This window comes from Tenrec ecaudatus, chromosome 1 (genome assembly GCF_050624435.1).
Source record: "Tenrec ecaudatus isolate mTenEca1 chromosome 1, mTenEca1.hap1, whole genome shotgun sequence".
Classification (NCBI taxonomy): domain Eukaryota; kingdom Metazoa; phylum Chordata; class Mammalia; order Afrosoricida; family Tenrecidae; genus Tenrec; species Tenrec ecaudatus.
The window spans coordinates 253,422,605-253,449,399 of NC_134530.1; the positions used below are offsets into that span (position 1 = coordinate 253,422,605).

General features: G+C 48.4%; 1 protein-coding gene across 1 annotated transcript in view; it reads left to right on the plus strand.

Annotated features, from left to right (window-relative positions):
* The window catches only part of KIF26B (kinesin family member 26B), a 587,401-nt gene that overhangs the window by 474,222 nt on the left and 86,384 nt on the right, over positions 1–26,795 (plus strand). Inside the window, exons 6-7 of the mRNA XM_075531356.1 lie at positions 18,054–18,260; positions 24,215–24,308. Coding sequence (XP_075387471.1) covers positions 18,054–18,260; positions 24,215–24,308 — 301 coding nt within the window. The remainder of the gene's footprint in view (positions 1–18,053; positions 18,261–24,214; positions 24,309–26,795) is intronic.

A 26,795-nucleotide genomic window follows, 5' to 3' on the forward strand; every position in this document is an offset into this window, starting at 1 on the left:
CCCATCCTGCACCGCCTCACAATTGTTCTTCTGTTTGAGCTCCTTGTGCAGCCACTGTGTCCGTCCATCCAGTCCAGGGCCTTCCTCCTTTTGTTGTCCTGCTACTCTACCAAGCATGACGCCGTCGAGGGCAGCGGTTCTCAACCTGTGAGTCACGCCCCTTTGGGGGTCGAACGACCCTTTCATAGGGGTCGCCTGATTCATAACAGTAGCAAAATGACAGTTATGAAGTAGCAACAAAAATAATAATTTTATGGTTGGGGGGTCACCACAACATGAAGAACTGTTTAAAAGGGTCATGTCCTTAGGAAGGTTGAGAAGCACTGTTCTATAGGACCTAGTCTCTCCTGATAGCATGTCCAAAGTGAGTGAGACGAAGTCTTGCCATCCTTGACGCTAAGGAGCGTGCTGACTGTACTTCTTTTGGCAGTATTTTTAATATTCGTCATCAGCACCGTAATTCAAATGCATCCATTCTTCAGTCTTCCTTATTCAGCGCTCAGCTTTCACATGCATATGAGGCAATTAAAATGAACCCTTGTAGGTCAGGTGCACTGCAGTTCTCAAGGATTTCATCTTGCTTGGATCCAGGATCCATGCTCCTGGAAGCAGCGATCAAGAGGTCCGACGATGCGTTGCATGGGGTGAATCTGCTGCACAAGACTTCTTTAAAGTGTTGAACAAAAATTGTCTAGGGAGTCACATGGAATGGCCCGCCTGCTTTATACAAGTTACAAAGTAGAGAATCTATCCTTCTCCCCTTATGTGATAAAGGAACTGCCAGGGCGTACAGGGTAGGACGCGATGCCGGGCAGGGCGATGTGCAACAGCATTAAGGAACCCGAGCTGCTGTTTCTCCTCCACTGCCGACATCCCAAACCACACCCTCTGCTGAGGAGCTCCTTCGGACTCAGAATCCCTCCATCAGACAGAGTGGAACTGCTTCTCAGGCTTTTGAAGACTGTAGGCCTCCACAGGAGCAGGTACCTCAATCTCCAGTCCCTACTGAAGAGCCGTCGAACACGTGGTCAACACACATGAAAAGGCTGCCAGGCTCTAAAAGTGTGTGTTGCATTTTCTTAACTTCCCTAACACCCCAAACTGGAAGACAGTCCGCTATGCAGTTAACCTCGATTTACAGGAGAAATCGTGACATCTGGCATTCCAGTGCAGTGTCATGGACCCTCGCCAGGGCCTCCTTCTCGGTCACCTCAATGGGTCCCCCTTGTTAAGTATGAGCTTTTTCGTGGGTAAGAAGTCTCTCTCTATACAGTTGGGCACCCACCACCCGCTGAATACCTTACTCCCCAACCCAACAACTTGGCCTGAGGCCCCCTAGCCCCTGGCAGGCTCCAGCACCCCAGTCAGCCTCGCCCTTGGCAGGCCTTTGTCCATACTGCTCACCCTGCCAGAGGTACTGAGCCGACACCTCCCCCAGGAGAGAACTCTTTTTTCTCACTTGATAGATGTTAAGCCCCTTGAAAGACAAGAACTGGGTCTTAGCGTTTTTATAGCCCCAGAACCTCGTGTGGCTAGGGCCCAGATGAAGAGGCATTCTTCAGGCAACTGAACAGATGGAGGAGGGAGGCTTCCTGACTCCCTGTCTGCAGGTCCTCCTCGAAACTCATTTTGGGTGTGGCCAGGAGCCTGTCATTGGCTTCCTCATGGATGCAAGACTCCTAGATCCCAGCTGGATGAGGTGTTATGTTGCTCCAGGGAGGGAGAGCAGCTGGGCTCCTTAGGGATGCAAACAGGGTGGCTGGTGGCTCTCTGAGAGGCAAGATGAACAGCCCCCTGTAAGATGGCTCGTAGGAGCAAAGCCCCATTGGGGCACAGGCGAGGGGGGCAGGAATAGCTGGGGTGGTGTCCACAGAGTCCGGAAAACACCGCCAGCTACATTCTGATCTTGGAGGCAAGCGGATTAAACTCCATACAAAAGGGCCTGTTGAGGGTGGCTGCGGGGCCTAGGCAAAGTTCGCTTCTGTTCTTTGGCAAGCTCCAGCTGCAGACTGTTCACCTCAGCACTTGATAAATGCTTCTGACATTTCCGTCAGACACAGCTTGCTAGAAAGCCTTTGAAATTCTCCAATGCCGGAGCCGGCCTCATTGATCAGGTGCCTTTCATTAAAGGTTGCCACGGCGCCTCTGCTAGAGGCCCTTGAAAGTCCCGCGCTTCCAGGCAGAGAGGATTATCCTTGTTGGAGTAGGGGCGCAAACCTAAGTATTATTATTATTGTTATTACTAGTCTTAATCCTGGCCAAATGCACACTGCTGAAGACCCAGCACAGCTGATTTGCCTGGGACTTGCTCCCTACACGCCATCTGATTACGCACACACGGATGTGCGTTTTAAGAAGATGGGAAAGCGTGTCCTGTGCATAACCCCCTGTAGTAGAATGCACCGTTCTGCTGTGAACGCGTGTCCTGCTGCCTGCAGAGGCATCTGCCAAGGAAGGTTCCAGGGAGGAAATGAAAGGAGTCGAGTGGTGCTGGCCTCTGGCTGGAGGAGGCCGGAGTTTCTCAGTAGCATGTGCTCTTGTCCCTCAGCTTCCCTCGGCTCTTGTGATGGCCTCCCCCGGCCACGCACGCCTTTCAGATCGCTCGAGATCAAGCTTGGGACCCATTGGACCCAAGCCTGGAAGGTAGTGTTGCTTCCATTTCAAGCCTAACACATGAAAATGAGGGAACTTTGAGTCGACACGCTGCTACCACCCTTCGGCCCACCACCCACCCAGCGCCTCCCTCACCGCCTGACTCGGCTTGGTGCACAGGGTGGGCCAATGTTTGGTTAGTGGAGTTGAGCTTGCGCACTCCTGAGGTAAGGGACCTTTTGGAAGACCTGACAAAGGGCAAGCGTGAATAGTTGTGGTTAGTGTGGCCTGACGGAACTTTCTTAGATAGACCCAAAACGCCAAACCTCCTGCCACTGAGTGGGTTCTGAGTCTTAGAGACCCTGCACAGGGTTTCGGAGGCTGCAAATCTATGGGAAGAGACCAGTTCATCCTTCTGAAGAGGAGCCAGTAACTGTGAGGCTTGCAGTTAGAAGCCCAGTGCTTCTCCCACAGGGCCACGAGGGCTTCTTGATCGATCGCTAGCTCAGTCTTTGAGGCAACTCTGACTCACGGTCACCCTGTGTGGACTCGAGGAAGATCCTGTCCAGTCCTGCGTCTTCACTGTCACTATCCTCCTGCTTGAGTCTATGGTTTTGTCTTGTGCCACTCCATCTCACCCTCTCTGGTCCTCCATTTCACCAACTATGGTGTTCGCCTCCGGTGCTCGATGCTTCCTAATGAGGCAAGTCAGATCACATGAAAGGCTTTGAAAAGTCTGTGGAAATTCCATTATCTTTAAATTCCAGTTTTCCGCGAGTGTGGTGAAGCCCTCTCCTATGCGGCGTGATCCCTAGGGTTGTGTTGATTAATTTTTCGGAATGAGATGCTCAGGCCTCCCTTCCTAATCTGTCTTCGTTTGAAATCTCCACTGAAAACTATATATCATGGAACACCTTGCTAGTAGTTGAAATATCAGACCGGCAGGTGTGTGGTGGATTGAACTTTCAGGCCCTGGCTTATTTATTGTCTGACTAAGAACAAAAGTCTCTGGGATTCACCAGTGGGAAGGCAGTTCTGGTTTTTGGTTTTTGGAGGAACCACACCACCTTTGGGCACAATGGCTGTCACGTGTTGTAGTTCTACCAGCAAGGGGGTGTTGTCATTAGGCACCCTTAAATCGGTTCCTACTTGTACCGACACGTACAATAGAATGAAACACTGCCCCGCCACGTACCATCATCACAATTGTTCCTGTGCTTGAGCCCAGCATTGCAGCCACTGTGGCAATCCATCTCCTTGACCACCTTCCTCGTTTTCACTGCGCCTCTACCTGACCAAGTATGATGTCCTTCTCCAGGGACTGGTCTCTCCTGACAAAGGTCCCAAGCGCATGAGATGAAGTCTTGCATCCTCCCTCTAAGGAGCACTCTGGCTGTATTTCTTCCAAGACAGATTTGTTTGTTCTCTTGGCATTCCATGGTATTTTCAATATTCTTCTCTAACACCATAGTTCAAACTCATCGATTTTTCTTGGTCTTCCTACAACTTTTGCATGCATAGGAAGCAGTGAGTAAGAATTCCAATTTCCCCACATCCTTGTATTTCTTTTCTTTCTCTCTTTCTTTCTTTTTCCAGTCTTAGCCATCCGTGTGGGAGTAAGATGGAATCAATGAGTGCTTGCATCTCTCTGATGGCTAACGACACTGACCATCTTTTCAGATGTTTGAGGGCCATTTGAATATCCTCTTGGTTGAAATGCCTACTCAAGTCCTTCGCCCCCTTTTGATTGGCTTACCCATCGTTTTGTTGCTAACTGGTCCAGATGTTATATAGATTTTGGGTTGTTAGAGTCTTCTTGCATATATGATTTCGGAAGATTCTCCACTAGTGGGTAGCCTGCCTTTTCACTTTTTGGGGTAAAGCCTTTGATGAACAAAGGTTTGCATTTTATGAAGGGAGGGCTAACAGCATTGCCCGGTGCTTTCTCCCATGCGATGTTTGCATATGTTAACTGTGCCTCCTCTGTGCTCTGTTATAAATAAAATATATACTTGCAGCGCCTACAAATACGTACATATATGTGTGTGTATATGCCCTCACTATACCTACTTATGTGTGCACATGCTTTCTCAGATGCCCTCCCACACCTAGGGAGCATACATACTTACCCATGTAACTGCACACATGTTTAGCTATGATTACTGGCCTCACAGGAATTGCTGTAGCTGCCCCTTGGTCTTGTGCACTTCTCAGTGTCTTCCTTTGCCTTGGCCGTGTTGTGCTTATTTCCTCCGAGTGCAGTGTTGCCTTTCCCATCGCCAGAATGAACAGGTGTCTGTCATCTAGGAACGGATTCTCCTTCCCTCCCTTTTGGTTGCAGCCCTGAGCCTCGACTGTCTGTATCACACAGGATGCTGTACACAGGCCGTGTTCCTGAAATATGGAGTCACAAAGAAAATGGACTCAAGTGATGAATACCAGCAAGATATAATGTTGAATTACTTCCCGACTAAGGCTGCTTCGTTTTGCTTTCGATAACTTGTGTTGTTTACCAACTGTAGTACTTTACTAATTTCCGTGTAGCTAGTCTTTATAGAGAGACCCCTAAATGGCTTAGTTGATTTATTTTTCAGAGATTGGGGATGTATTTTTTTCCCTCTAGATGAAAGTCCAGAAACAGTGAAGTATTGCAATTAATATAGTTATTATTGTTAGGTGCCCCAGAGCCCATTGTGGCCCATAGCAGCCTTATGCACAACAGCCTAAAACACTGCTGCACCCTGCACCATTCTCACCATTGCTCAGATGCCTGAGCCCTTTGTTCTGGCCTTGATGTCAACCCAGCTCCGGGAGGGCCTCTCTCTTTTTGCTGCCCACTACCAAATATTATGTCCTTCTCCACGGATTGGTCTCTCCTGACAACATGCCCAAAGTATGTAAGACAAAGTCTCGCCACTTGCCTCTAGACAGCACGCTGGCTGCACATCATCCAAGAAAAATTCGCTTGTCCTTTTAGCAGTCCATGGTACTTTCAATATACTTCTCCAACACCACAATGAAAATGCAAGCATTCTTCTCGGGCTTCATTATTCAGGGCCCAACTTTCACATGCAATTGAAATGAGGCAAGTGGAAATATGAAGGCTTGGATCAGGCACAGCTTCATCTTCAAGGTACCATCCCTGCTTTTCAATACTCTAAAGAGGTCCTTGTGCAGCAGATTTACCTCATGCAACTCATCTTTTGATCTCTTGCCTGCTGCTTCCAGGAGAACTGGTTGTGGAGCCAAGCTAAACAAAATCCTGGACAACTTCAACCTTTTTGCTTTTTATTATGTTGTTCCCTGTTAGTTCCGTTGTGAGGATTTGGGTCTTCTTTACATTGAGTTGTAATCCATACTCAAGGCTGTAATCCTTCATTTTCATCAGCAGATGTTTCAAATCTTCCTCGATTTCTGCCAGCAAGGTTTTGTCGTCTTCCTGTTGCAGGTTATTAATAAACCTTCCTCCAATCCTGATGCCACCTTCCTTATTGCTCAGCATGCAGATTGAGTAAGTATCCTGAGAGGATACAACCTTTTGCACACTTTCTTGATTTTAAATTATGCAGGGACCAAAGAAATTCACAGCTGGAACCAAAGAAAACCTGCCATGACAGACCCACTACCATCGAAGAATTCCAACTCACGGAGACGCTACACAGCATGTCCGAGGCTGTGGATCCTTACAGGAATAGATAGCTTCATTTCTGCCCCTCAGAGTGGCTGGTAGACTCGAACAGCGGCCTTGCAGTTGGTCCTCCAACATTGACAGTGCCACAAGGGCTCTGGCCCCGAGGTAGAAAAGACACAAAACCAAGTGTCACTGTGGCCAGCTGAAGTGTTCATATGTGAAATAAGCTGTACTCTGTCAAAGAACAACTGTCCCTTGCCCTGTTGCTTTCAAAACCGGAGAGCATTGCTTTCGTGGCAGATGGAGCTGAATGAGCAGATGCAACATTTTTGAGTGTTTGTTTTTTAACAGCAGAGTTATTATTTAGGTCTTCCGCTGTAACACATGAGTGAGTTTTCATAGTAAATCGGCCATTTATTAGCGGCAAGAGCCGAATTGAGTACATCTGAAAGAATCTGCATTTCAGGGGTTTCAACTGTGGCTTTTCTCAAAGACATTCTCCAGTCTATCTTTTGATGGATAAGTAGCTTCAACTTCCAAGCACGCTGGTGTTGCTCAGCAGTGAGAAAAATCTCCAACTGTCACTCACCCAGAATTTATCAAATCAGGAAAGGGAGAAAGAGCGGGTAGAAGTTAGAAGAACTGAGCTTTAACCTGCATATTTTAAAGTGGGGTGACCTTGAGCAAACATTGACTTTGCCTCAGTTTACTTTCTCTCCCCGAATCGTTCTCTCATATGTCCGTAGACCTCTGAGAATCTAGTGAATCTCTTCTCTTGAACTTCTAGGTCAAACGGGGTAAAAGGGAGAGTTGGGAAAGCAATGATCATTGATAGGTCTGATGCCTGAGAAAACAGACTCCCATACACCTTGATGGATGTGGGTTCATGCGACAGCGCCTTTTATTTCTTGTGCCAAGTTCTTAGCATGATTATTTATTTACTAACCGTGTCGGTCTTCTTAGAGAGGAGTCATTATGCCGTTCGCAGAGATGGGCCTGGGCCAGCACACTAGAACATCGAAATGGCGTTAGAGTACGTATGGAGGAACAAGAACCTGCAGGAGGAACCTGCAGGGGACACGCACCATAGACACCAGGGTCTCTTTGAGCTTCCAAAGTAAACGGGTTTTATATGGCTGTTATCTTAGCCAAGCATCAGTGTGGCTTTCTTAGGGCAAGGTTTCTGGTCTGGGCAGTTTGGGCCGCCGTGCCCTGGCCCCTTTTCAGTGGGTGTGGGAACAGCATTGGACCGAATCCGAAAATTCAAAATGGAGCCTGTGGCTAGCGCATCTAGGATACTTAGCATAACTAGTTGGGTGTGTGCCAAACTCTTTCATGATTAGTTTGAATTCCAGGTCGGAACCACCATGTTGGGTCACCTAGGGGTCACAAATGGACTTGCTGTGCCTGTCTCTTAAACCAGATCAACCCCATTTTTTAGAAAGGAGGGCGTGGCATAGAGTTCACAGGCCTCATGGTTATGTCATACTGTCTTTCCTGTGCCTGTTAGCGTCTGTCACGCTCCTTCACGGCATTGTTTCTACAACCGGTGGTTCCGCCGTACATCGCTTCCTTCCTCGGTTAGTGTCACTTTCCCAGCCATCTTGCTCCGCCTCGGTCTCAGCCGGGCACGATCTCAAACGATACCTATGGGGAACCGGAGCGAAACCATGTTCGTGGTCTTACAGTGGAGAGGACATGGGATCTGTGTGAGGCCTTTCCACCAGGGTCCGGAGCCGCCGTCATCTTCATCATGGCCAACCTGTATTGCGCACTTACTACGTGGTGCCGTCTGTGTAAGGGATTTTACAGACATTAACTCTGTCTGATATCTCCATAACCCTGCTGGGGAGGTTAAATCGCCCCTCCCTGGTCATACACTCAGGACATGGTTCAGCCCGCTTCAAAGCCAGACTGCCCGTCTCCGGAGCTTGCAGCTCTACCACCCCCCTGCCCCAGAGTCACAGGGAGTCCTAGGAGACCTCCAAACCCCGGAGCTGCTTCTCTGCAACCCAGGGAAAGACCTGTGACTTAGCAAGCGCCATTTCACCCGCTTGTCCATTTAAAATAAGTCCCTTCATCCACAGGCAAAGAGAAGAGGCCTCTTCAAAACAGGCCACTGTCAGAGTTCAAGTTGTCCTGACACCGGCCTTGCAATGTGTCTGTCTGCCTCCTCACAGTCTGACAGGCTCTTTTCCAGGCCTGCTAATTGGTGTGAGGGACCCTCCCCCCCACGGCTGCCCGCTATTAGCAGGGCCTCATGGGAAGGGCTTTCTTCCTGGCTTCAGACTGCAGCCCCTTGCTGGGCTTTCCCCGTGACAGATGCGCGCTGATGAGGAGCTGTGGGCAATGCCCCCCCCCCCTACTCCCCAAAGCACTTTTTCATGGAGTACATCTCATTACCCGGCTCCATTTTCTGGTCTTCGCTCATGTCCTCTCCCACTCAGCTTCATTGTGCCCCACTTGTCACCTCTCCCAGCCTGGCTTTAATAATGTAAATCCTCCCCCTCTGGTGGCTGGCTGCTCATTATTTGCTGTTGCTGTCTGGAACTGCAGGAGCCTGCCCACTGGCACCTCTGAATGCGCCCCCCACTTCTTCCCCCCGGCCCCACCCCCCGCAAACGTCTACCATCGTAAGTCTGGTCCAGCTCTGGCCCAGCTCCAGAGGGCACAGGTTCAAGCCCTACTTGAGTTGGAGGTGGATCAAGCTCCTCCGTGGCCCCAGCCCAAGACGCTCCCAGTAGAAAGAGGGGTCAGGAATCCCTGCTGTGCCTTGCTGGCCAGGCAGTTGTCTTGGGACAAGTCTCTCAGTCCTCTCACCGCCATTTCCCCAGCCTCAAAGTAGAGATTCTGGGAGAGTCCGTGCGTGGTTCAAAGGGCAATCGTGCTCAGCTGCTCAACAAAAGGTTGGAGACTCAAGTCCACTTAGAGGTACCTTGGAAGAAAGGCTTGGCACTCTTCTCAAACAACCACCTCTGGAAATCCTGTGGAGCAGAGCTCTCCTCTGCCACCCATGGAGTCACCATGAGTGTGAGTCAACTCACCACCTCACCTCCTCACTGCCCTCACGCGACTGACTCATAGGGACCCGAGAGGACAGGGGAGCACTGCCCCTGTGAGTCTTTGAGACCATCCTTCTTTACTGGAGGAAGTCAATCACCTGGTCATTCTCCCGAGAAACTGCTGGTAGGGAACTGTCAACCTTGAGATTAGCAGCCCATCCTATAACCACCCTGCCACCAGGGCAGTGAGTCATCTCAGTGGCAACTGGGAAATGGTCTTATTGTTTGGGATTGTCCATTCTAACTCATAGCAACAACAGAATGAAACACCGCCCAATCCCACGCCATCCCCACACTTGTTGTTATGTCTGAGCTCCTTGTGACCACTGCTGTGTCAGTCCTTCTTGGCTAGGGCCTCCCTTTCGTTCGCTGCCCCTCCACTTTACCAAGCATGCTGTTCTTTTCCAGGGACTGGTGTCTCCTGAGAACATGCCCAAAGTACATGAGAGGAAGTCTCACCAGCCTTGCTTCTACGGAGCATTCTGACTGTACTTCTTTCAAGACAGGATTGTGGGGTCCTTGGGCAGTTAATTATACCTTCAATATTCTTGGCCAGCAACCTTATTCAAATGTGTCGATTCTGCAGTGGTCTTCCCTACTCAATTATGGTCCTAATTATTATATGTCCTTAACACAGTTGTTGTGTGGAACCAAATGAACATAAAACACTTGGAAGCCCATTGTCAACGGTAAGATTTGTAAAAGTTAGTGAGAAGGTATGGCAGTGGTGCTGATGGCTGATGGAATGAATGGGCGATTATGACTCAGAGCAGATATGTCCAAAAATTATCCCGGAGTGCACGTCTACTTTCTTGTCATTTAGCCTTCTCTCCCCCACCCCTACTCCAAACAGTCTCTTGACTTTCTTCAAAGTGATTATAGCTCATTTATCTTTTAATATACTATGTGTGGTTATGATTATGCTTTTAGGCAAAGAAATTCAAACCCAGTAAGTTTTCTTCTGTATCTAACAACTGCATGATGCTTGGAATAGCTGGGCTCTCTTAGGCGTGGACCTCGGATTCTGTACTGGTTCCTATGGTTTGCTGGAACGATGGTTTTTAAGATATGTGTAAAAGCCCCCTTTTCAAACTCACATGTTTAGTTCTAGGCATTCCTTGGGGCTGGGGTTACCCAAAGTCTCCAAGGCCATTACTTCTGGATATAGGGTCCCCTTGGTCTTCCAAAAGCCCCCTGAAACTTGACAGTCTCATAAAATCATCCTGCAAAAAGATCCTTTTAGGTTGTTCATGGAAATGTCAACAGGAAAGTGTTTTAGGCTTCTGCTTTTATGGAACTATATTTTAGTGTATGTATTTACATAACATCTTTGTCTGTCCTATCGGTTTTAGGCAGGCACATTTTATAAATGAAAATAACTCAATGGAAAGGCGCTCGTCAATGTGCATTGCAGCACCATTCACATGAGCCAAATGGTGGAGACCACCCAGATGGCCATCCGCAAGTGAATGGATAAACAGAATGTGGTGTGGACACGTGATAGAATATTACTCAGTTATAAATAAAGGCGAAGTCCTGGTACATGCTGGGGCATGAATGGACTGTGAAAACATTATGCTGAGTGAAATAAGTCTGACACAAAGGACAAATACTGAATAACCCCATTTATGTGAACTATCCAAAATGCACAAATGCACAGTGACCAAAGTTCATTAGTGGTGACTTGGGGCAAGGAGAGAAGAAAGTGGAGGGGAGCAGGGGTGGTGGCGCTCAAGCTGTAGAGAGTGTGTTTCTCATTTGGTAGTAGATAAGGGTGGGGGGCTATATACCTCGGTGAAATGTCCCTGAATTGTATGCACAAAAATGGCTGGAAGGAGATTTTCTCATCTATTTCACCATCATGATTTTTTTTTAATTAAAAGGCAACAGGGAAGAAGAGTCGTGTTGTTGAAGTTCTGTGTGCTAAGGTGGGTTAGCAATATATTATTTTTTAAATCGTTTTATTAGGGGCTCATACAACTCTTTTTACAATCCATACATACATCATTTGTGTCCAGCACATTCGTACATATGTTGCCATCATCATTCTCAAAACACCTGCTTTCTACTTGAGCCCTTGATATCAGCTCCTCATTATTCCCCTCCCTCCCTCCTCCCCTCCCCCTGAACCCTTGATAATTTATAAAAATTAATAAATAATTATTATTTTATCATATCGTATACCATCCGACGTCTTCCTCACCCAATTCTCTGCTGTCCGTCCTCCATGTGCATAGAGGAAATGGTTACCCTGGGACACCCAGCCATTTAGTGGTGGAGACGTCTGGATGAGAACCCTGTCTCCCAGCTCCCAGTTTACTGCCATGCCCATCACACGCTGATGCCTGTAGTTGTTTCAGATACAGAAGACCTTCTTGATAACCCACTCACATTTTCCCTGCGTGTTGAATCAGTTGTGTGGAAAGAAGCTGTGTAGAAACTAGGAGAAGTTTCCTGATTTCACTGAGCATAGCAAGGTGCTGCCTTCACCTTCTCATGACCGCCATTGGTGGTCATCAACGTGGTTGCTAGGCTACCTTTTGATTCTCCCATTGGGTGAATGTTTTGAAGGTCACATTTCTGTACAGGAGTTTAGCCTCATCAGCGCTACTTCTTGCCTCCAATGCAGAAAACAAGGTCCTGGCTAGAGTCTGAGAAAGGATATGCTACGTTTGGCCCTGCTTTCTCTTCAGATAACTGCTTTGGTTTTAGAAGCCCTCTGCCAGTCTACTACCTTTCCTGCCATCCTTCCTGTGGGTGGCTTTTGATCGGCCTGTCTTATTTGCCAGAGACCCTGAGCAGTGGACTTGACTGCTGCCTAGAAGGTTAGAGGTTTGGCACATCCACCCAGATGTGTGTCGGAAGAGATTTTATCCACCACAAACAACAACAAACTAAAAAGTCATGAAAACGTTGTGGAGCACAGTTCTGCTCTCATGCACATAGGGCCTCGAGGAGTTGGAATTGAGTTAACAGCAATTGGTTGATGTTATTTGTCTTGGGAAAATATTTCCAGGAAAGATTTAAGCATGATCTTAATACTACTTGGATGATCAAAACAGTATTTCTGGATAAGGTGGCCCCTTGTGCCCCTTGACCAGTTTCTGATGAGTTCATTCTCAGGAGATGCCCTTGGACTTTAGTGTGAAAGGAGCTAAAATATAGAGATGTCAAGGAATCTGGAGACGTCTGTGGTTATTGCTGTAACCTGTAACCTTGAAGTGGTTATACTTATCGTTATAATGGGTATACTTTTGTTAGCTATTTCCCGTAGCCAAAACACAGGGCAGGGCACAGCCATCATTTCGCCTGTGTAGGTTTGTTGTCATTAGCGACCCATGATCAGAATAAGACGGTTCCTGATCCTTGGACATCTTCACAATTGTTGATGTGCTCAAGCCCATTGTCGTGAGGGGTTATGGACTGGGCTACTCACTGCAAGTTCAGCAGATCGAGACCACCAGCTTCCCTGGGAGAGAAAGATGGGACTTTTCTACTCCCATAAAGAGTTCCCGTCTTGGAAACTCACAAGGGCAATTGGAACCTGCCCTCCAGGGTCACGATGAGTCAGCATAGACCTGCTTTCCTTCCGAGTCAATTATAGTCTGGAAACTTAGCTGACACCTGGTATTTTAGCTCCTGCTGGTACAGCTAGCTTCCAGTCTCATCAGCAGCCACCACATTAGCACCAACTAAAAGATGGGTAGTAATCTGTGTCTGTAGAAATTCTTCCTTAAATCCTCACTAGGAACTTAAAGGACTCATGAGTGGGAATGACGGGCGGAGTCCTCTGTTCCGTCCTCTACCTCATCCTCATTTGTGCTCCTTATCTGTTTGGCGAGGGATTCTTTGAGTGGCTGAATTTGCCCAAAGTCTTTCCAAGCTTTACAGTCTATGGAAAACCACCAGGCAGGAAGCTTCTGGGGAGAGCAGTAGGCAGGGGAGAGCTTCCTCCGCCTGCACCACTTGTCTGCGCTCTGTGACTGGGGACAGCCAGGGATCTAGTTCTCTCTGCCGTGATCATGTTTGTGACTTGGGTGTGATCCCAGGGGCTGTGGTGGCCGCCGGTGATTGCCTCCGCGTCGATGGAGGGTTGGAACAGTGCAGGAGAAAGCAAGGCTCTCAATGAATCTCTCGATTCCTCTCGCCCCTGGTCCCATAGCGCAGTCCAGAGGAGGTGCTGAGATAATTGATGGGAAGAACCTAAAGCCAACTGCTGCCCAGAGCAACAGCTGTCTCCTACCAGCCACTGAATAATTAGATAAATGAGGCCGCCGTGGGAGCTCACTCAGTCAGGACTTAGGTGCAGCAAGAGTGAGTATCCTTCCAAGTACTGGACCAGGACTTCAGAACCACGCTCCCTCCACTCGGTCTGTTTCTTCCGTTTTCCACCATCCGCTGCCACCAGGTCTGCCATTGGGAACGAAGCAGCAGCAGGACCCCCTTGCTCCAGGAACGCTGCCTGGCTGCGCTGACCACCAACCATCTGGCCTTGCCAGCCAGGGCAGGAGGGAGGGTAGAGGTGGAGGAGACGTTGCCAAGAACCTGGACAGCGTTTATTCACAAAAGTCCGAGCTTCTGGCGAAAAGTCTGGGGGACTTTCTTGTTCACACGTGCTATCTTGTGAGCACTTTAATTAGAAAGGATTGAGCAGGAAGTTGAGGGCTAGACTAAAGGAACAATGGCACGAAGGAAGTGAAGCAGAAAAACCTAATTTCCTTCCTTAAGGGGCAAAAGAAAATCTCCATTTATTTAAATGAATTACGAAGAAAAGAAAGTAGCGTGGCATTTCCCCCAGCCAGAGTCCAATGGGTTTTTAAAGAGCTGTGTGTCTCCCTGGCCAGACCAGGAGCCGGGCTCTGCAGCCTGTATGCAGAACCTGAACTGCGGGCCACGGAACCTCATTAAGATGTGCCAGCGGTCCTCTCCGACAAACGAATGACTAATTCAGCCCCTTCTCTCCTGCTTCTCAGCGTAGGCCCTTGCCTCGCTTCACTCATATATTAAATTCAGCACCTCTAGCTGCCCAGAGATTGCATGTGGAATAGGGAAATCGAAACGCAACGGACCATGTGACTCCATCAGTTCTGCCTGGCATTGCAGCAGAATCCAGGCTAGGAATTGTCGTGCGGGAAGCCGGCGTTCCAGACCCCACCCGAGAGCTGCAGTGTGAATGTGCAGCATTCAACAACCCTCAGCACCCCTGCTGTGTTGCTGGGACACCGCGGCAGAAATGAATGGAAGTGCAAGGCGACTGCAGAAATTTCACAGTGAACAAGAAAATGGCATGCAGACTGACGCAGGAGTTGCGGCCGGTTATGCAATGACCATGGTTTCATGGTGTCTTAGTGAAAGGAGTCTTGTTGGGCCCTGTGTTTGACAGCCGGCTCTGTCTCTGGTGCTGGATTTGCTCCATGATAGCCTGTTTGTGCCTCGTGGTGCCCAGAGTCCAGGGCAAGAAGGTCTATTCAGAGCTTCTCCTTGGCACAGACAATGGGACAAGCTGGGCTCTCGTGATCTGTAGAGAAGCAAGTATAGGCAGGGGAAGGAAGAAAAGCAGGATGGAGCCCACCCTGTGCTCAGGACCACCATCTCAGGTCCAAGCTAACACACTGTGTTCCCACCACAGCCCCGCGAGGCAGACACTGCTTTCCCCGAGAGAGAACTGGGGCGCAGGGAGGGGTGATGGTTGATGGGAGGCCGCAGTCGTCATCATGGACAAATCAGGAGTCAGATAGAAGCAGATCCGGACCCCAGCTCTACAACCCCAAGCTCGGTGTTGTTGGTACAATCCTTGAGCATCTGTAAGCCAGTTTTCTCTTCTATAACATGCAGACCAGCCTGCCTGCTCCGGGAAGACTGTTGTAAGAATTAAGTGCCCAGGACATGGCAGGTGTCATTCTGTGCCACCCCAGTGGGAGCACCATGAGTAGAGAAGCCAGAGAGGACTTCCCCGGGCCAGCCCCACGCAGCAGCACAGCACTGGGAGGCACCGGGGCAAGAAAGGCAATGCCATCAAGTTGCCTCTGGTTCTTGGTCACTTCACTGTGCACCACAGGGCTTTCAGTGGCTGTTTTGTCAGAAGTAGATTGCCAAGTTGTGGTAGTTACATAATTTCATGTCAACTTGAAGATATATACACGAATAGGGGTGTCACTACCCCTATTGGAGTTTGGCCTGTCTATCAAGTTACAGCCTGGTGACCTCACTTAGAGATGCATCTGAGATATATAGATCTCTGGAGGCGGCCTCCCTCTCTCTGCCCTTACCTTTCTGGTTAGGGGCCACTCTGAGAGTGGCCAGAGACTTACAATGTTACTACTGCCATTGAATCCACACCACTTTGGACCCACTGTCCTGTGACATTCTTCTATTCTGCATCATTGTATATGACTTCTGAGTCTGAAGATGGACTATGGGCTAGTATCAAACTTATAGACTTGAGTTGGACTGGGCTGGGTTGTTTTCTCGATATATAATTTCTTCTTGATATAAAGCTCTCATGTATATATTGTCTCTGGATTTGTTTCTCTCATCAACCCCAGCCTAACACAAGCCTTTCTACCAAGATGCCTCTGGTTTGATGCAAATCTCTAACCTTGTGGTCAAGCATTACTTGCACCACCCTGGGACTGCTAAGGAGCCACCTTTGAGCACAGATCTTCAGTTAGGAGACCAGGCACAGGACAGTGCATCTGAGGAGCCCAGTGTCCTGAGAATCAGCCCCGTTTCTGCTTTGTACACTACCGTTTAGTTTCCATGCCTTAGCAAACTAGAGACCCAACTAAACCCACTGCCTTCATGTTGATCCTGACTCCTAGCAACCCACAGGGAAGGGTAGAACTGCCCCTGTAAGTTCTTGAGACTGTAACTCTTTAGTGAAGTGAGTGGAAAGCCCCGTCTTTCTCTGTCAGAATGGCTGGTGGTTTTGAACTGCTAACCTTGGAGTTAGCAGCCCCACGCATAACCACTACACCACTAGGCCTCCTCTCTTAACAGGGAGAGTGAAAGAATGCAGTAGAGTGATCTCCCTCCATTGTGCACAACAGATAGTACTCTCTGAGTGTTTCTGTGTGTAGGAGAAATATTTAATTAAAACCTTAGTTTCTCCTTCCAAAGAAAAACATTTGCATAACTGAGATTTCATTAAACCTAGATGAAGAGACTGTGAGGGTGGTGTTACAAACATCTGTATACGAGGGGGTACCCACCCCCTCCGAAAATGATGCTCATTTTTTTTTTATTTGAGGGAATGGTAAATTTGGAGTTCATTCTACCAGGTGAGACTGATAATCAAGCTTCCTATTTAGAGGTTCTGAAAAGATTGTGTAGCAATATGTGGGGGAAATGCCTGATTTGTGGCAGACGGAGGTCAGGTTTTGCCACCACAACAATGCCACCTGCTCACTCAGTCATTTCAGTGCCCCAGTTTTTGGCAAAGAGCAGCATGCCTCTCTTGCCTCATGCACCTGACTCACCTGACCTCGCTTTATACGACTACTTTTTGTTTCCATGAATGGAGAGGGACACAAAAGGACAGCGATCTGATGGCATAGAAAAGGTGAAGAAGAAGAAAAACCGAGGGAGGTGCTGTCAGCCATCCAAACAGATGAGTTTGTAAAATGTTTCCAAGAACGGAATCGCAGATTTGACAAATACATTGCGTGTAATGGAGAGCACTTGAAAGACTATAAGGTTGTTTTGTAAAAATTTTTTGAAATACATAGCTTTGAAAAACAGTTCCATTTTTATGTGCCCCCTTGTACATATGTAGGATTTACCATATCATATTACCAAAATGATCTGTTTCTATACCAACCTGCTAGTCTGTGTACATATAATGTGTTCTTGTATCCCTGATACTTAGCTCCTAGTAGGTGCTTAGCTGACATATACTGACATGTAACTGAACTAGCAGCATAGAAGCCCAGGGCTGGGGGAAGAGCCAGGCCCTCCGTAATAGAGGCCATTAGCCCCCAGGCCTGTGTGTGTGGCTTCAGCTGATTTCCAGCTGCCTGCGGCCTCCAGAGCAGCCTATTTCCATATGCAGTGGCAGGGCAGTGAGGCTGGGCTGGCTGTCAGCACTGTGAAGCTCTTGTTAAATGACTCAGAAGGCGGGTGAAGGTGTGCTGCCGCCTGTTTCCTGCCGAGATGTGCTCTCATTCACGAAGACGACAACTGCTCTACACTCCATTAATAGCATCACGAATAACATGTTTCAAACAAATCTTTTATCACTGTTGCCCCTTTGGACCCATTGCAAATGCTGACTATTAAAAATGGGTCATTTCCCACCCCTCTAACGATGACGCTGCTAACTGTGGATTTTTGTCTCCAAGACTCCTGATGAGCTGGGGCGAGGAGTAAATTATGGAGCTAACTTTTATGTGCATGGCTTATTGATCTGTGAGCTTCGAGGGACCGCGCCAGCCCCTCTAGCACGGCAGTCCAGATTACCTTTTCATCTATGTAATTGGGCCACCAGGGCAGAGTTAGTTTCCAATTTGTATTAAGAGGAAGACAAAGAGCAGGGTGTGTCATCCCTGTATGAAAGTGGGAGACCCATCGAAATACTTTACCTGGTCATTAGAAACATGTCAGTTTTCCCAGGATCCTCCAAGGATCCTGCTCCATTCCTTCATAATTTATCACGAGAAAACTCAACGTGCCTGTGTATATTTGTGTCTCCAAAGCACATAAGGACACTCTACCATAAATTGCCCAACTATCTTAATCCACAGCGTTTCCCCGTCTTTGCTTCTTAACAGGTGAAAGTCATGCTTCGAATCTGTTCCACGTTGGCTCGAGATACCTCAGAATCCAGCTCCTTCTTAAAGGTGGACCCACGAAAGAAACAAATCACGTTGTATGACCCACTGACTTGTGGAGGGCAAAATGCCTTTCAAAAGAGAGGGAGCCAGGTCCCGCCAAAGATGTTTGCCTTTGATGCCGTTTTTCCACAAGATGCTTCCCAGGTGGGTATAAAACTCAGGCTCGGGGAGTTTTGGCTGAATGTAAGGGTTTCACTCCTTTACTAGCACCTGTGAGCGGGGAGGGCATCTTCTGAGGCCTGTGATAAAGTAGTCCTTCATCTACACACCGACTTCCAGGAGCTGGTTTGAGCGCCAATGCACAGTCTAGCCATTTCACACATTGGGCAGTATCAATGTGTCCTGGAGACACAGAAGCAGGAAAACCGTGGGCCAAAATGGGACCAGGAATGTGTCCCAGTGCCGGGAGGTTGGTTCCTCTGCGTTGCTGAGTGTGGGTGAGTAAGAAGGGAGAGTCACTGCCAGGTTAGAGTTAGGCAGGGTCTTAGGGCTCCTTATAAGCATAGTGGAATTGAGGGCAGGTCTCTAGATCTAGTGAGGAACCGGAATGCAAGACAGCGAAACTGAGGCTGAAGATTAGCCCTGTGCCGTGGACCAGTGGGGTGGAGCTTCAGTGGGGAGAGAGAGACAAGGGAATAGTTGTGGTATCAGTTAGCTGTTGCTGCATTACGAACCACCCCTAAACTCAGCAGCCTAAATCAATAAGCATTTCTTATTGCTCATGAATCTCTGAGTCAACTGAGCAGCTCTTCTGGTACCGTATGGGCTCGTGTACATGGTGACCATCTGTGGGTTGGGTAGGTAGCTTTGCTCGTCTTGGCTCTTGCTATCACATGTTCAGGGATTAGCCAGCGTGGGGCTGGTTTAAAATAGCCCTGGATAGTATAATGTGACTCTCGTCCACGTTGTCTCTCATCATCCAGTAAGCGATATCTCTCATATCGATGGCAAGCCCTAACTCTGGGATAGAAAGGATAATCTCTCACTGGGTGGGAGAAGCTTCAAAGTCACATCAAAAGAGGCACACATACAGGCAGAGGTAGAGAACTGGGGCAATGTTGTCAGTAGGCAGAGACGAGTTTGTTAGTTGCATGGGGACTCCGGGTGTTGAAATTCCTGAACAATCAATGATACCCTCTACCAGAGAGTGCAGCTGAATCTTCTAGTGGGCATCTGTTCTTACTGGACCTAGATCTGGGAAATCTGACAAAGGTAGCTGGTACCAAACAATGCCTGCTTCTTGGAGGGGTGGAGGACGGGGGAAAGGATGTGAGTCTAGCGCTGACTGAATGCAGAAATGAGTCAGCCCAGTAGCAAGTGAACAGTGACGTACCTTACCTACCTCTGGGCCTCAGACAGCTAAACTTTCAGAATAAATGTCTAATAACGCCCCAAATTTATATACAGTCATATTCAGTATGGTAACGAATAAGAGCTTATTAGCAAACCTGAGGACAACGGTGCAAATAGCTGCCAGCTGCAACTTCTGTTCATTTCATCCACATGGCCTCCGAGTAAGGGATTACGTCCACAAACTCCTATATCGCACCGCAGACATTTGCACATATTGTAGGCTTCATTCATGAGGAAACTGATGAGGTGGTTTTCCCTAAAGTGTTTTACCCAGAGAAGGCCAACTATGAATAAGGGCAATCATTTCTCCATTCACTGGGACTTTCTCGGGTAGAGTGCCAGGCATCGGGCATAGTAATCCACATGGGACATCAGGTCTAATAAATGGCCGATGGGTTACATAATTAACAGAGTTCAAATTTTCAGAAACAAATTTCTACACATTTTAAGAGTCCCAAACCAGGTCCTAAATTAAGCAGGGACTCTTAACGAGTTTTCGATTGATTCCAGAAAAGTGGTCCTTTGCTCACATTTCGATAGCTCAATATGCCCAGTACCCATCTGGGAGCAGTTTCACTTATTTCATCATGTTTTACTTTTAAAAAAATTTTTCCCAATAGTAAACTAAACACAATTTTTTCATTTTCCATTTCATATACATTAACCCATTTGACTCTTGCTAGCATGCTGTGGTGTACCTATAGGAAAGAGGGTATTCTGCCTTACAAAGAAGGTCACATTGACTCAGAGATTAAGTCATTTATCCCTTGAGAAGGCACTTTTCCTCTATCTTCCAGTTGCTCCTTGGTTTGACTTCTACCCTTCTACTGGCACTGTGCCCCCAGGTAGTCAGGTAACCTCAGGAACCTCATTGTTCACAGGGGGTTGACTAAAATATGCCTTGTCAGTTGCTGTGATTCTCTGAGTTACTGTACTTGAGGTGTCAGAAGAGAGCCCAGGTAGACTAAATGCCCCATACACGTGAGCTGGGATTGCTATTCTCTCTTTCATTGTTGGCACGTGCCAGGTTGGGCCCCCGACTCCTAGCACCCATGCTCAGTGGGATCAGACAATGTGATCCAGGGGCTTTTCATTAGCTGATACTCCCCTTTCTTTCGACTCTGGAAGCACTACCAACACTTGGACATAGCATCGCAGCAACACACAAACTCCCACCGACAGAAAAGTGGTGAGTGCCCATACGCTCTAGCGACCCGGAGTCGGACCTGGGCTGGGTGTCTCCCACAAAAGGAGAGAAGTCCAACGATGAAACCCTGCTGCTGCTGGACACGACAGCATCCACCCATGGAAAGGGATGCCTTTGAGCCCCCAAACGAGAAAGTGTATGGCGTGGGCCTCTGCTCTCAAGTCCTGGCTGATGGTCTATGAAGCAGTAGCCTCCGCATCGGACGGGGGTAATTAGGAGTTATGCTTTCTCGCGGTGTCTAAGGACATTAGCTTCCTGAAGCTGAGCAATGATCTCACTACTCCTTATTCCTCCTCATCCTTATGAGCGATCCTCAGTAGCCGTCAGAGGTCTTGGCAGTCATTAGCTGCCCACTGCTGGGGCAAACCTCTGCTTATGGGACTACGGGCAGGGAGACCTCAGACAGCAGCGGAGTGGAGGCCTCCCTATCCATGGACTCTTGGGAGAAGCAACACACTTCTCTAGGCTGCCAGGCCCCTCCGCCCCTGCTCATGGATTGAATTGTGCCTCTGGACTCAGATGCACTGAACTCCTAACCCCTGGTACCCGTGAGCCTGCCTTGTTTGGAAATAGAGTCTCCGAGGGTATTATCAGTTCATGTGAGGTCAGACCTGAGTAGGGTGGGCCCTAAGTGGTACGGTATCAACGAAGGGAAGAGACACCGAGTTGGACAGAGGAAGGATGACAACGTTGGAAGCAGATCAAAGCCAAAAAACACCCAGGACTGTTAGCAGTCACCAGAAGAGGGACAGCGACACGGGACAGCTTCCCTCTCAGAGCCCCCGGAAGGACTTACCACGTTTGAAAGCCCCCAAACTGTGAGGGCATAGATGTCTGTTTGGTAGAGACACCCACTTGGTGGTATCTTGTTAAGCAGCCCTTGGGGAGACGGAGACCCCCCAAGGCATCAGTGTGAGCACCTGTGTTTACAGGCCAGGCCTCTGCAAGATGGATCTGGTCCCCCGTGGGGCCTTTTGAGGCCACCCTCGGTCTGCACCCTCCACAAGCTGCTGTAAAAGAGGGCCAGTGAGGTCCGTGTAGCCCCCACAGAGCCTCAGCGCCACTCGCATCTAATCCAGTTTATTTATATGTATCTCAAGGCTCTCGGCCTCCCAACCCCCATCTCACTTGATGTCCAAAGAGAGCAGAGTCCATTCCACAATAACTGTCCCCACTCCAGAGAGGCGCCTCCGGCAGATTCCATCGAGATTGGGTGTCACCGTTGCGGGGTTTAGTGCCAGCCTGTTACCGCATGGGTCCTGGGGCTTGAAAGGTCCCGAGGTCCCCTGGCAGCACTGCCCTGCCATCCCCTTCACCCAGGAGGGGCTCCCAAGAGAGCCGCTATGGGAGCCACCAGAACAATCGACAGTTGTTAGAAGTGTGGGTTTTCAATTTGGGTTTGGGAGAGAAAATTGATTTCCGAATTCTTTGGTTCATTGTGCTGCTGAAAGCTGGAGCTGAATAACGACATTCATTGCAGAGGCTGCTGGTTTTCAGACTCCCACTGGGAGGCACAGTGCTCTGATTACTGCGAGCAGCAATGTTTGCACAGCCTGTGTGCTTCAGTGGGGTCTGACTCCGACGCCGAGACCGAATGAAGGCAACTAGACAGCACACATAATTCTGTCCTCCCGCTGCGCTCCAAGGAGCCCTGGTGGTGCAGTGGTTAAAGTAATCCGCTTATTCAACAAAACGCTGGTGGTTTGACCCCACCAGCCAGCTGGTGGGAGAAAGATATGCTTGCTTCTTTAAAGATTTACAGCTTTGGAAACCTTATGGGGCAGCTCCACTTTGAGTCGGAATTAACACGCATGACAGCAGTGAGCGTGGGTTGAATTTGGCTGCTGTGTAAGTCTCAGCTTCTAACCAGAGAGAGAGATTTCTCAGGTTTCCTTGTTCATCTACCAAATGTATAGAATTATGGAAAGGATTGGGTCACGACTCGAGTGTCCCTTTGTAGTGTGTTTCAATGGCTTGCATGTTGATTCCATGCTAGAAGCTACACCACAAATCTTTCAAATACCAGCAGGGTCACCCATGGTAGACAGGTTTCAGTGGGATGTCCAGGCTAAGACAGACTGGGAAGAAAGGGCTGGTGGTCTAGTTCTGAAAATTAGCCGATGAAAACCTGTAACTCACAACACAAGATTGCTCCACTCACCTGCTTGGAAGGTGTCATTAGGAGGGGTCTTTGGCTAAAAGAAGACATCCTACCTGATGAAGAAGAGGTGCGGCAGGACTGAGGGGCTTCAAGTGAGACGGATTGGCACAGAGCCACAACAAAGGGCTGGACCATAGTGGCGATTCTGAGGATGACTCAGGATTGAGCTGTGTTTCCTTCTGTTATACATAAGGTCACCATGTGCTAGGTCCTGCTTGATAACCGATACTATCTTTCTATTTTATCGGAAATTATGGAGAATCATAACAAAACCTCTGAAGACCCCAGCTCCCCTTGTGTTGTTTTAAAGTGCTGTCTAGTAGGACCCAACTCATGTTGACTTTATGCACAACAGAACGAATGCTCCCAATTATTACAATGTCATGCCGGAGCCCATTGTCACAGCTGCGGGGTCAATCCATCTGATTGAGGGTCTTACTCTTTTGCATGGGACCTCTACTTTACCAAGCAGTGTCCTTTTCCAGGAGTGAATGATCAAGCTGCATATGGGACACAGCCGACAGCTCAAGGACACCTGTAATGCACTGAAAAGTGGCGGTTGATACTGTACAGGTTGACTGTGTCCACAGAGAAAAAAGAGCACGCTAGTTTTCAGAAGAGGAGACAAAGATTTAGAAAGAGAAAGGAGCTCTGGGGAGAAGGCGACAAATACAATGTACTTCTTCTGATGTCTTCAGAACCGCAGTCCTTCGCAGGGTATCCTAAGATAGAACATCACCTTTGCCCATCTCTGTGCCTAATGCATTTCATGCGCTGCATTTGGTTAATCTGTAAAGCAAGTGTGTAGAGGATGAATGTTGTTAGCTGCTATGAAGTCAGCCCCGGATTCAAGGTAACTCCCTGTACAACCGAGTACAATGTTGCCAGGTCCTGAGGCGTGGCCATAATTGGTTCTACTGGGATCGGTGGTACTCTCATGGCTGCTTTTCAGCAGTAGATCCATCGCTGGGCCTTTCTTCCTATCCTGTCTACCACTGATGCCTCCTCAAGGGCCAATGGAATGTTTCACTGCTTTGCCCTAGAGGCCGGAGTGGAGTATCAAGAGACATCACGTTCATGAGCTCCCAATGTTCACGTTTCAGCCTATTTCTGTCTGGCTCATTGGCACAGCAGCCAAAATGCACCCTCAGTTCACAGAAGAGCATTTGTAGCTAGCATGTGGGACGCTTCGGCTTGCAGGGAGGGGGAGGGCAGGAGGGTCTGAGCATATCTGGCACCCAGTGATAGAGGTGTGCCCCTGGGAACGGGATGACTCTGGTGGGACGAGCAGACCCAGGAAATGGTGCTCCCCTTTACATTGCAAATGGTACCTGGCCTGCTTGGTCTACTCATTGTTTTCTCTTGTGTGTCTGACAGGCTGAAGTGTGTGCTGGAACCGTGGCGGAGGTGATCCAGTCTGTGGTCAACGGGGCAGATGGCTGCGTGTTCTGCTTCGGTCATGCCAAGCTGGGTTAGTAAGAGTGGCCCTTTGTCCCGCTGCTCGCTGGCCGCCCATGGGGCCCTACTCATTCTTCTGTCTGGATCCCAGGGGCCTCAGACGAAAGGGAGGATTGCATTTCTCCTAGGTGCTGGATTAGATAGTCATGAATAGCCCTCTCTGCTTGTGAAACATGGGGGCTCACTGTAAGAAGAGCGATCCAGTTCAGCGATGAACAAAGGAATCGTAGCTTGTTTCCAGTTAGTAGAGGTCAAAGCCAAGTCCAGAAAGAAAGTGGGGACATGTAGCTAGTCCCCAGGGGGATTGGGGAGGGGGCAGGTAAGGCACCTTTCTTCCCCAAGAGGATGAAGTTGGTAGAGAGTCAGCAGAGCCCCAAGGGCGGACCTGGCTGCAGTGTGACTGCCGTCCCTTATCCTCCGTGCTACAGTGCACACGCTGGGCTCACCCAGCCGTGAAAAGAGGCAGAGAAATGTCGGCTTGTTTTATTGTTGCCGTTGTTTTTTATTTTAACAGTTTTATTGCTAGATTGACATATAATTCACATATCCTACAATGGTGTAAGTCTACTGAAGAGTTACGCGATCATTATTACAATCTATTTTAATTTTCTTCTTTCTGGAACTCGTGATTAACTCCCACTTCCTCCCCACCCTAAGAAACTGTTCATCTGGTTACAGTCTCTATAGATGTACTCATCCGGAATTTCATATAAAGAAAAAGATACAACAACAAAAAGCAAAGCAGAACAAATGAACAGAAACCTATTTGTTTTTTAAATAATTGGGGGGCGCAAAAGATGAAAGTTTATGTAGAAAATTCGTTTTCTCCCAGCCAATAATTCATACAGAAATCGTTCATGACACTGGTTGCAGTTCCCACAAAGTGTCCGCATTCACCCCTTCCTTTCCACTCTGGGTTCTTGGTTTCTGTTCAGCTGGTTTCCTTGTCCCTCCAGGGCTTCTCGTCTTGGCTTTGTGGTAAGCGGCCTTGCCCTGTGGTCTCCTGTGGCTGCTCTTTTTAAGGAGCGCATTCCTCACATTGTTTGTTTGAAAGCCTCATCCATTAGGTGGTTGGAAGGTGGCCTCTGAATGTTTCTCAGTTTCCAGTTAGAAAGGTCTCTCAAGGTAATATATTGTCTCTGAGAATCCTAAGTCTCTTTCCAACCAGTAGTCTTCTTTCTTTGCCTTTAACTTTTTTGTCACTTAGATGATCGGCTTTACAGGGAACAATTCCCATTTGTGTTCATCTCATTCACTGCAAACCCCACCCCAACCAATACTGTTCCATCACCTATCCCTCTTCCCTGGATTTCCCCTGTCCATTTCTGACTTTTCCGAACATTGTCCTTGGGCGGTGTGCTTTTGATCTCAGATGGTTGCTATTCTAAGGTGTGCATGCCACACGAGTGTTATGTCTCCTTGGATTCCTGCCTGTTATTTGGCTCAAAATGGAACCATAAACTAAGGGGAGTCCCCTTCCAGGCCTGACGGGAACGGACAACCATAACTTTGAGGGCCTCATCAGTCTCTACCTGACCAATAATCGTCTTTTTTCCAATTGTGAGTTTTCCTCCACATTTTTCTCCCACTCTCCGCAGGACTTTCTAATATGAGCCTTTTCCGAGCAGTTGGCAGGGATCCCAGGTTCCTTCGAATTCTCCTGCTCTCAGTGTTGTAGAGTCTACGCTTCTGCCCTCTGGACATCTTAGAGAGGTCAAAAGCTGCGCTTCAGGGGGCCAGGCATGAGCTTTGAATCCCCTGCTCACGACTCCCCAAAGTAGGATGTAGCATGTCTTGGTGAACTTTGTTATGCCAGTGCTGTCTGGGGGGTCCCTCAAAACAGTGCTCCTGACCTCTTCTGTGAAGGTAGTCGGTTTCTGCCCAAGAAGTCTGAATAACTTTGTCCCCCGTCTGCCTAGTATATCCGTGAATATATTCTGAGTGAAAGTGAACACCCATGTACAGATAGCCTCTGTTCAGCCTATGCAGACATTCCTGCTCTCGCTCCTACACCTGCTCAGCCCGCATGCCTCGCGCGTCTGCTCAGAGGTGGCCGTTACTTGTGGGATTGTGCACGTACCAGGACTTACTTGCGTGGCCTGCACCTCCTCCAGTGTGTTTCTCGGTTTCCCGCAATCTTACTTAGTTTTACTAGTTTGTTTGCTTATACTCTTACTGCCGTTTGAGTGAAAGTATGCAGAGAAAACAAGTCATCCGTCAAACAATTTATACGTATCACCGTTGGTCGCAGTTCCCAAGATGTAACAGCCTCTGTCCCTCTTCCTCCTGGTTTTCTGTGTCCACTCCTTTTTCTTTCTTTCCTGTTTTGAATCATTTTATCGGGAGCTCTTACAGCCCTTATAACATTCCATACATCAGTTGTATCAAGCATATTTGTACCTATGTTGTCATCATCATTTCCAAAGCATGTTCTACTTGAGCCTTTGGTACCAGCTCCTCTTTCCTCCCCTTCATCCCCATCCTCCCACCCTCATGTATC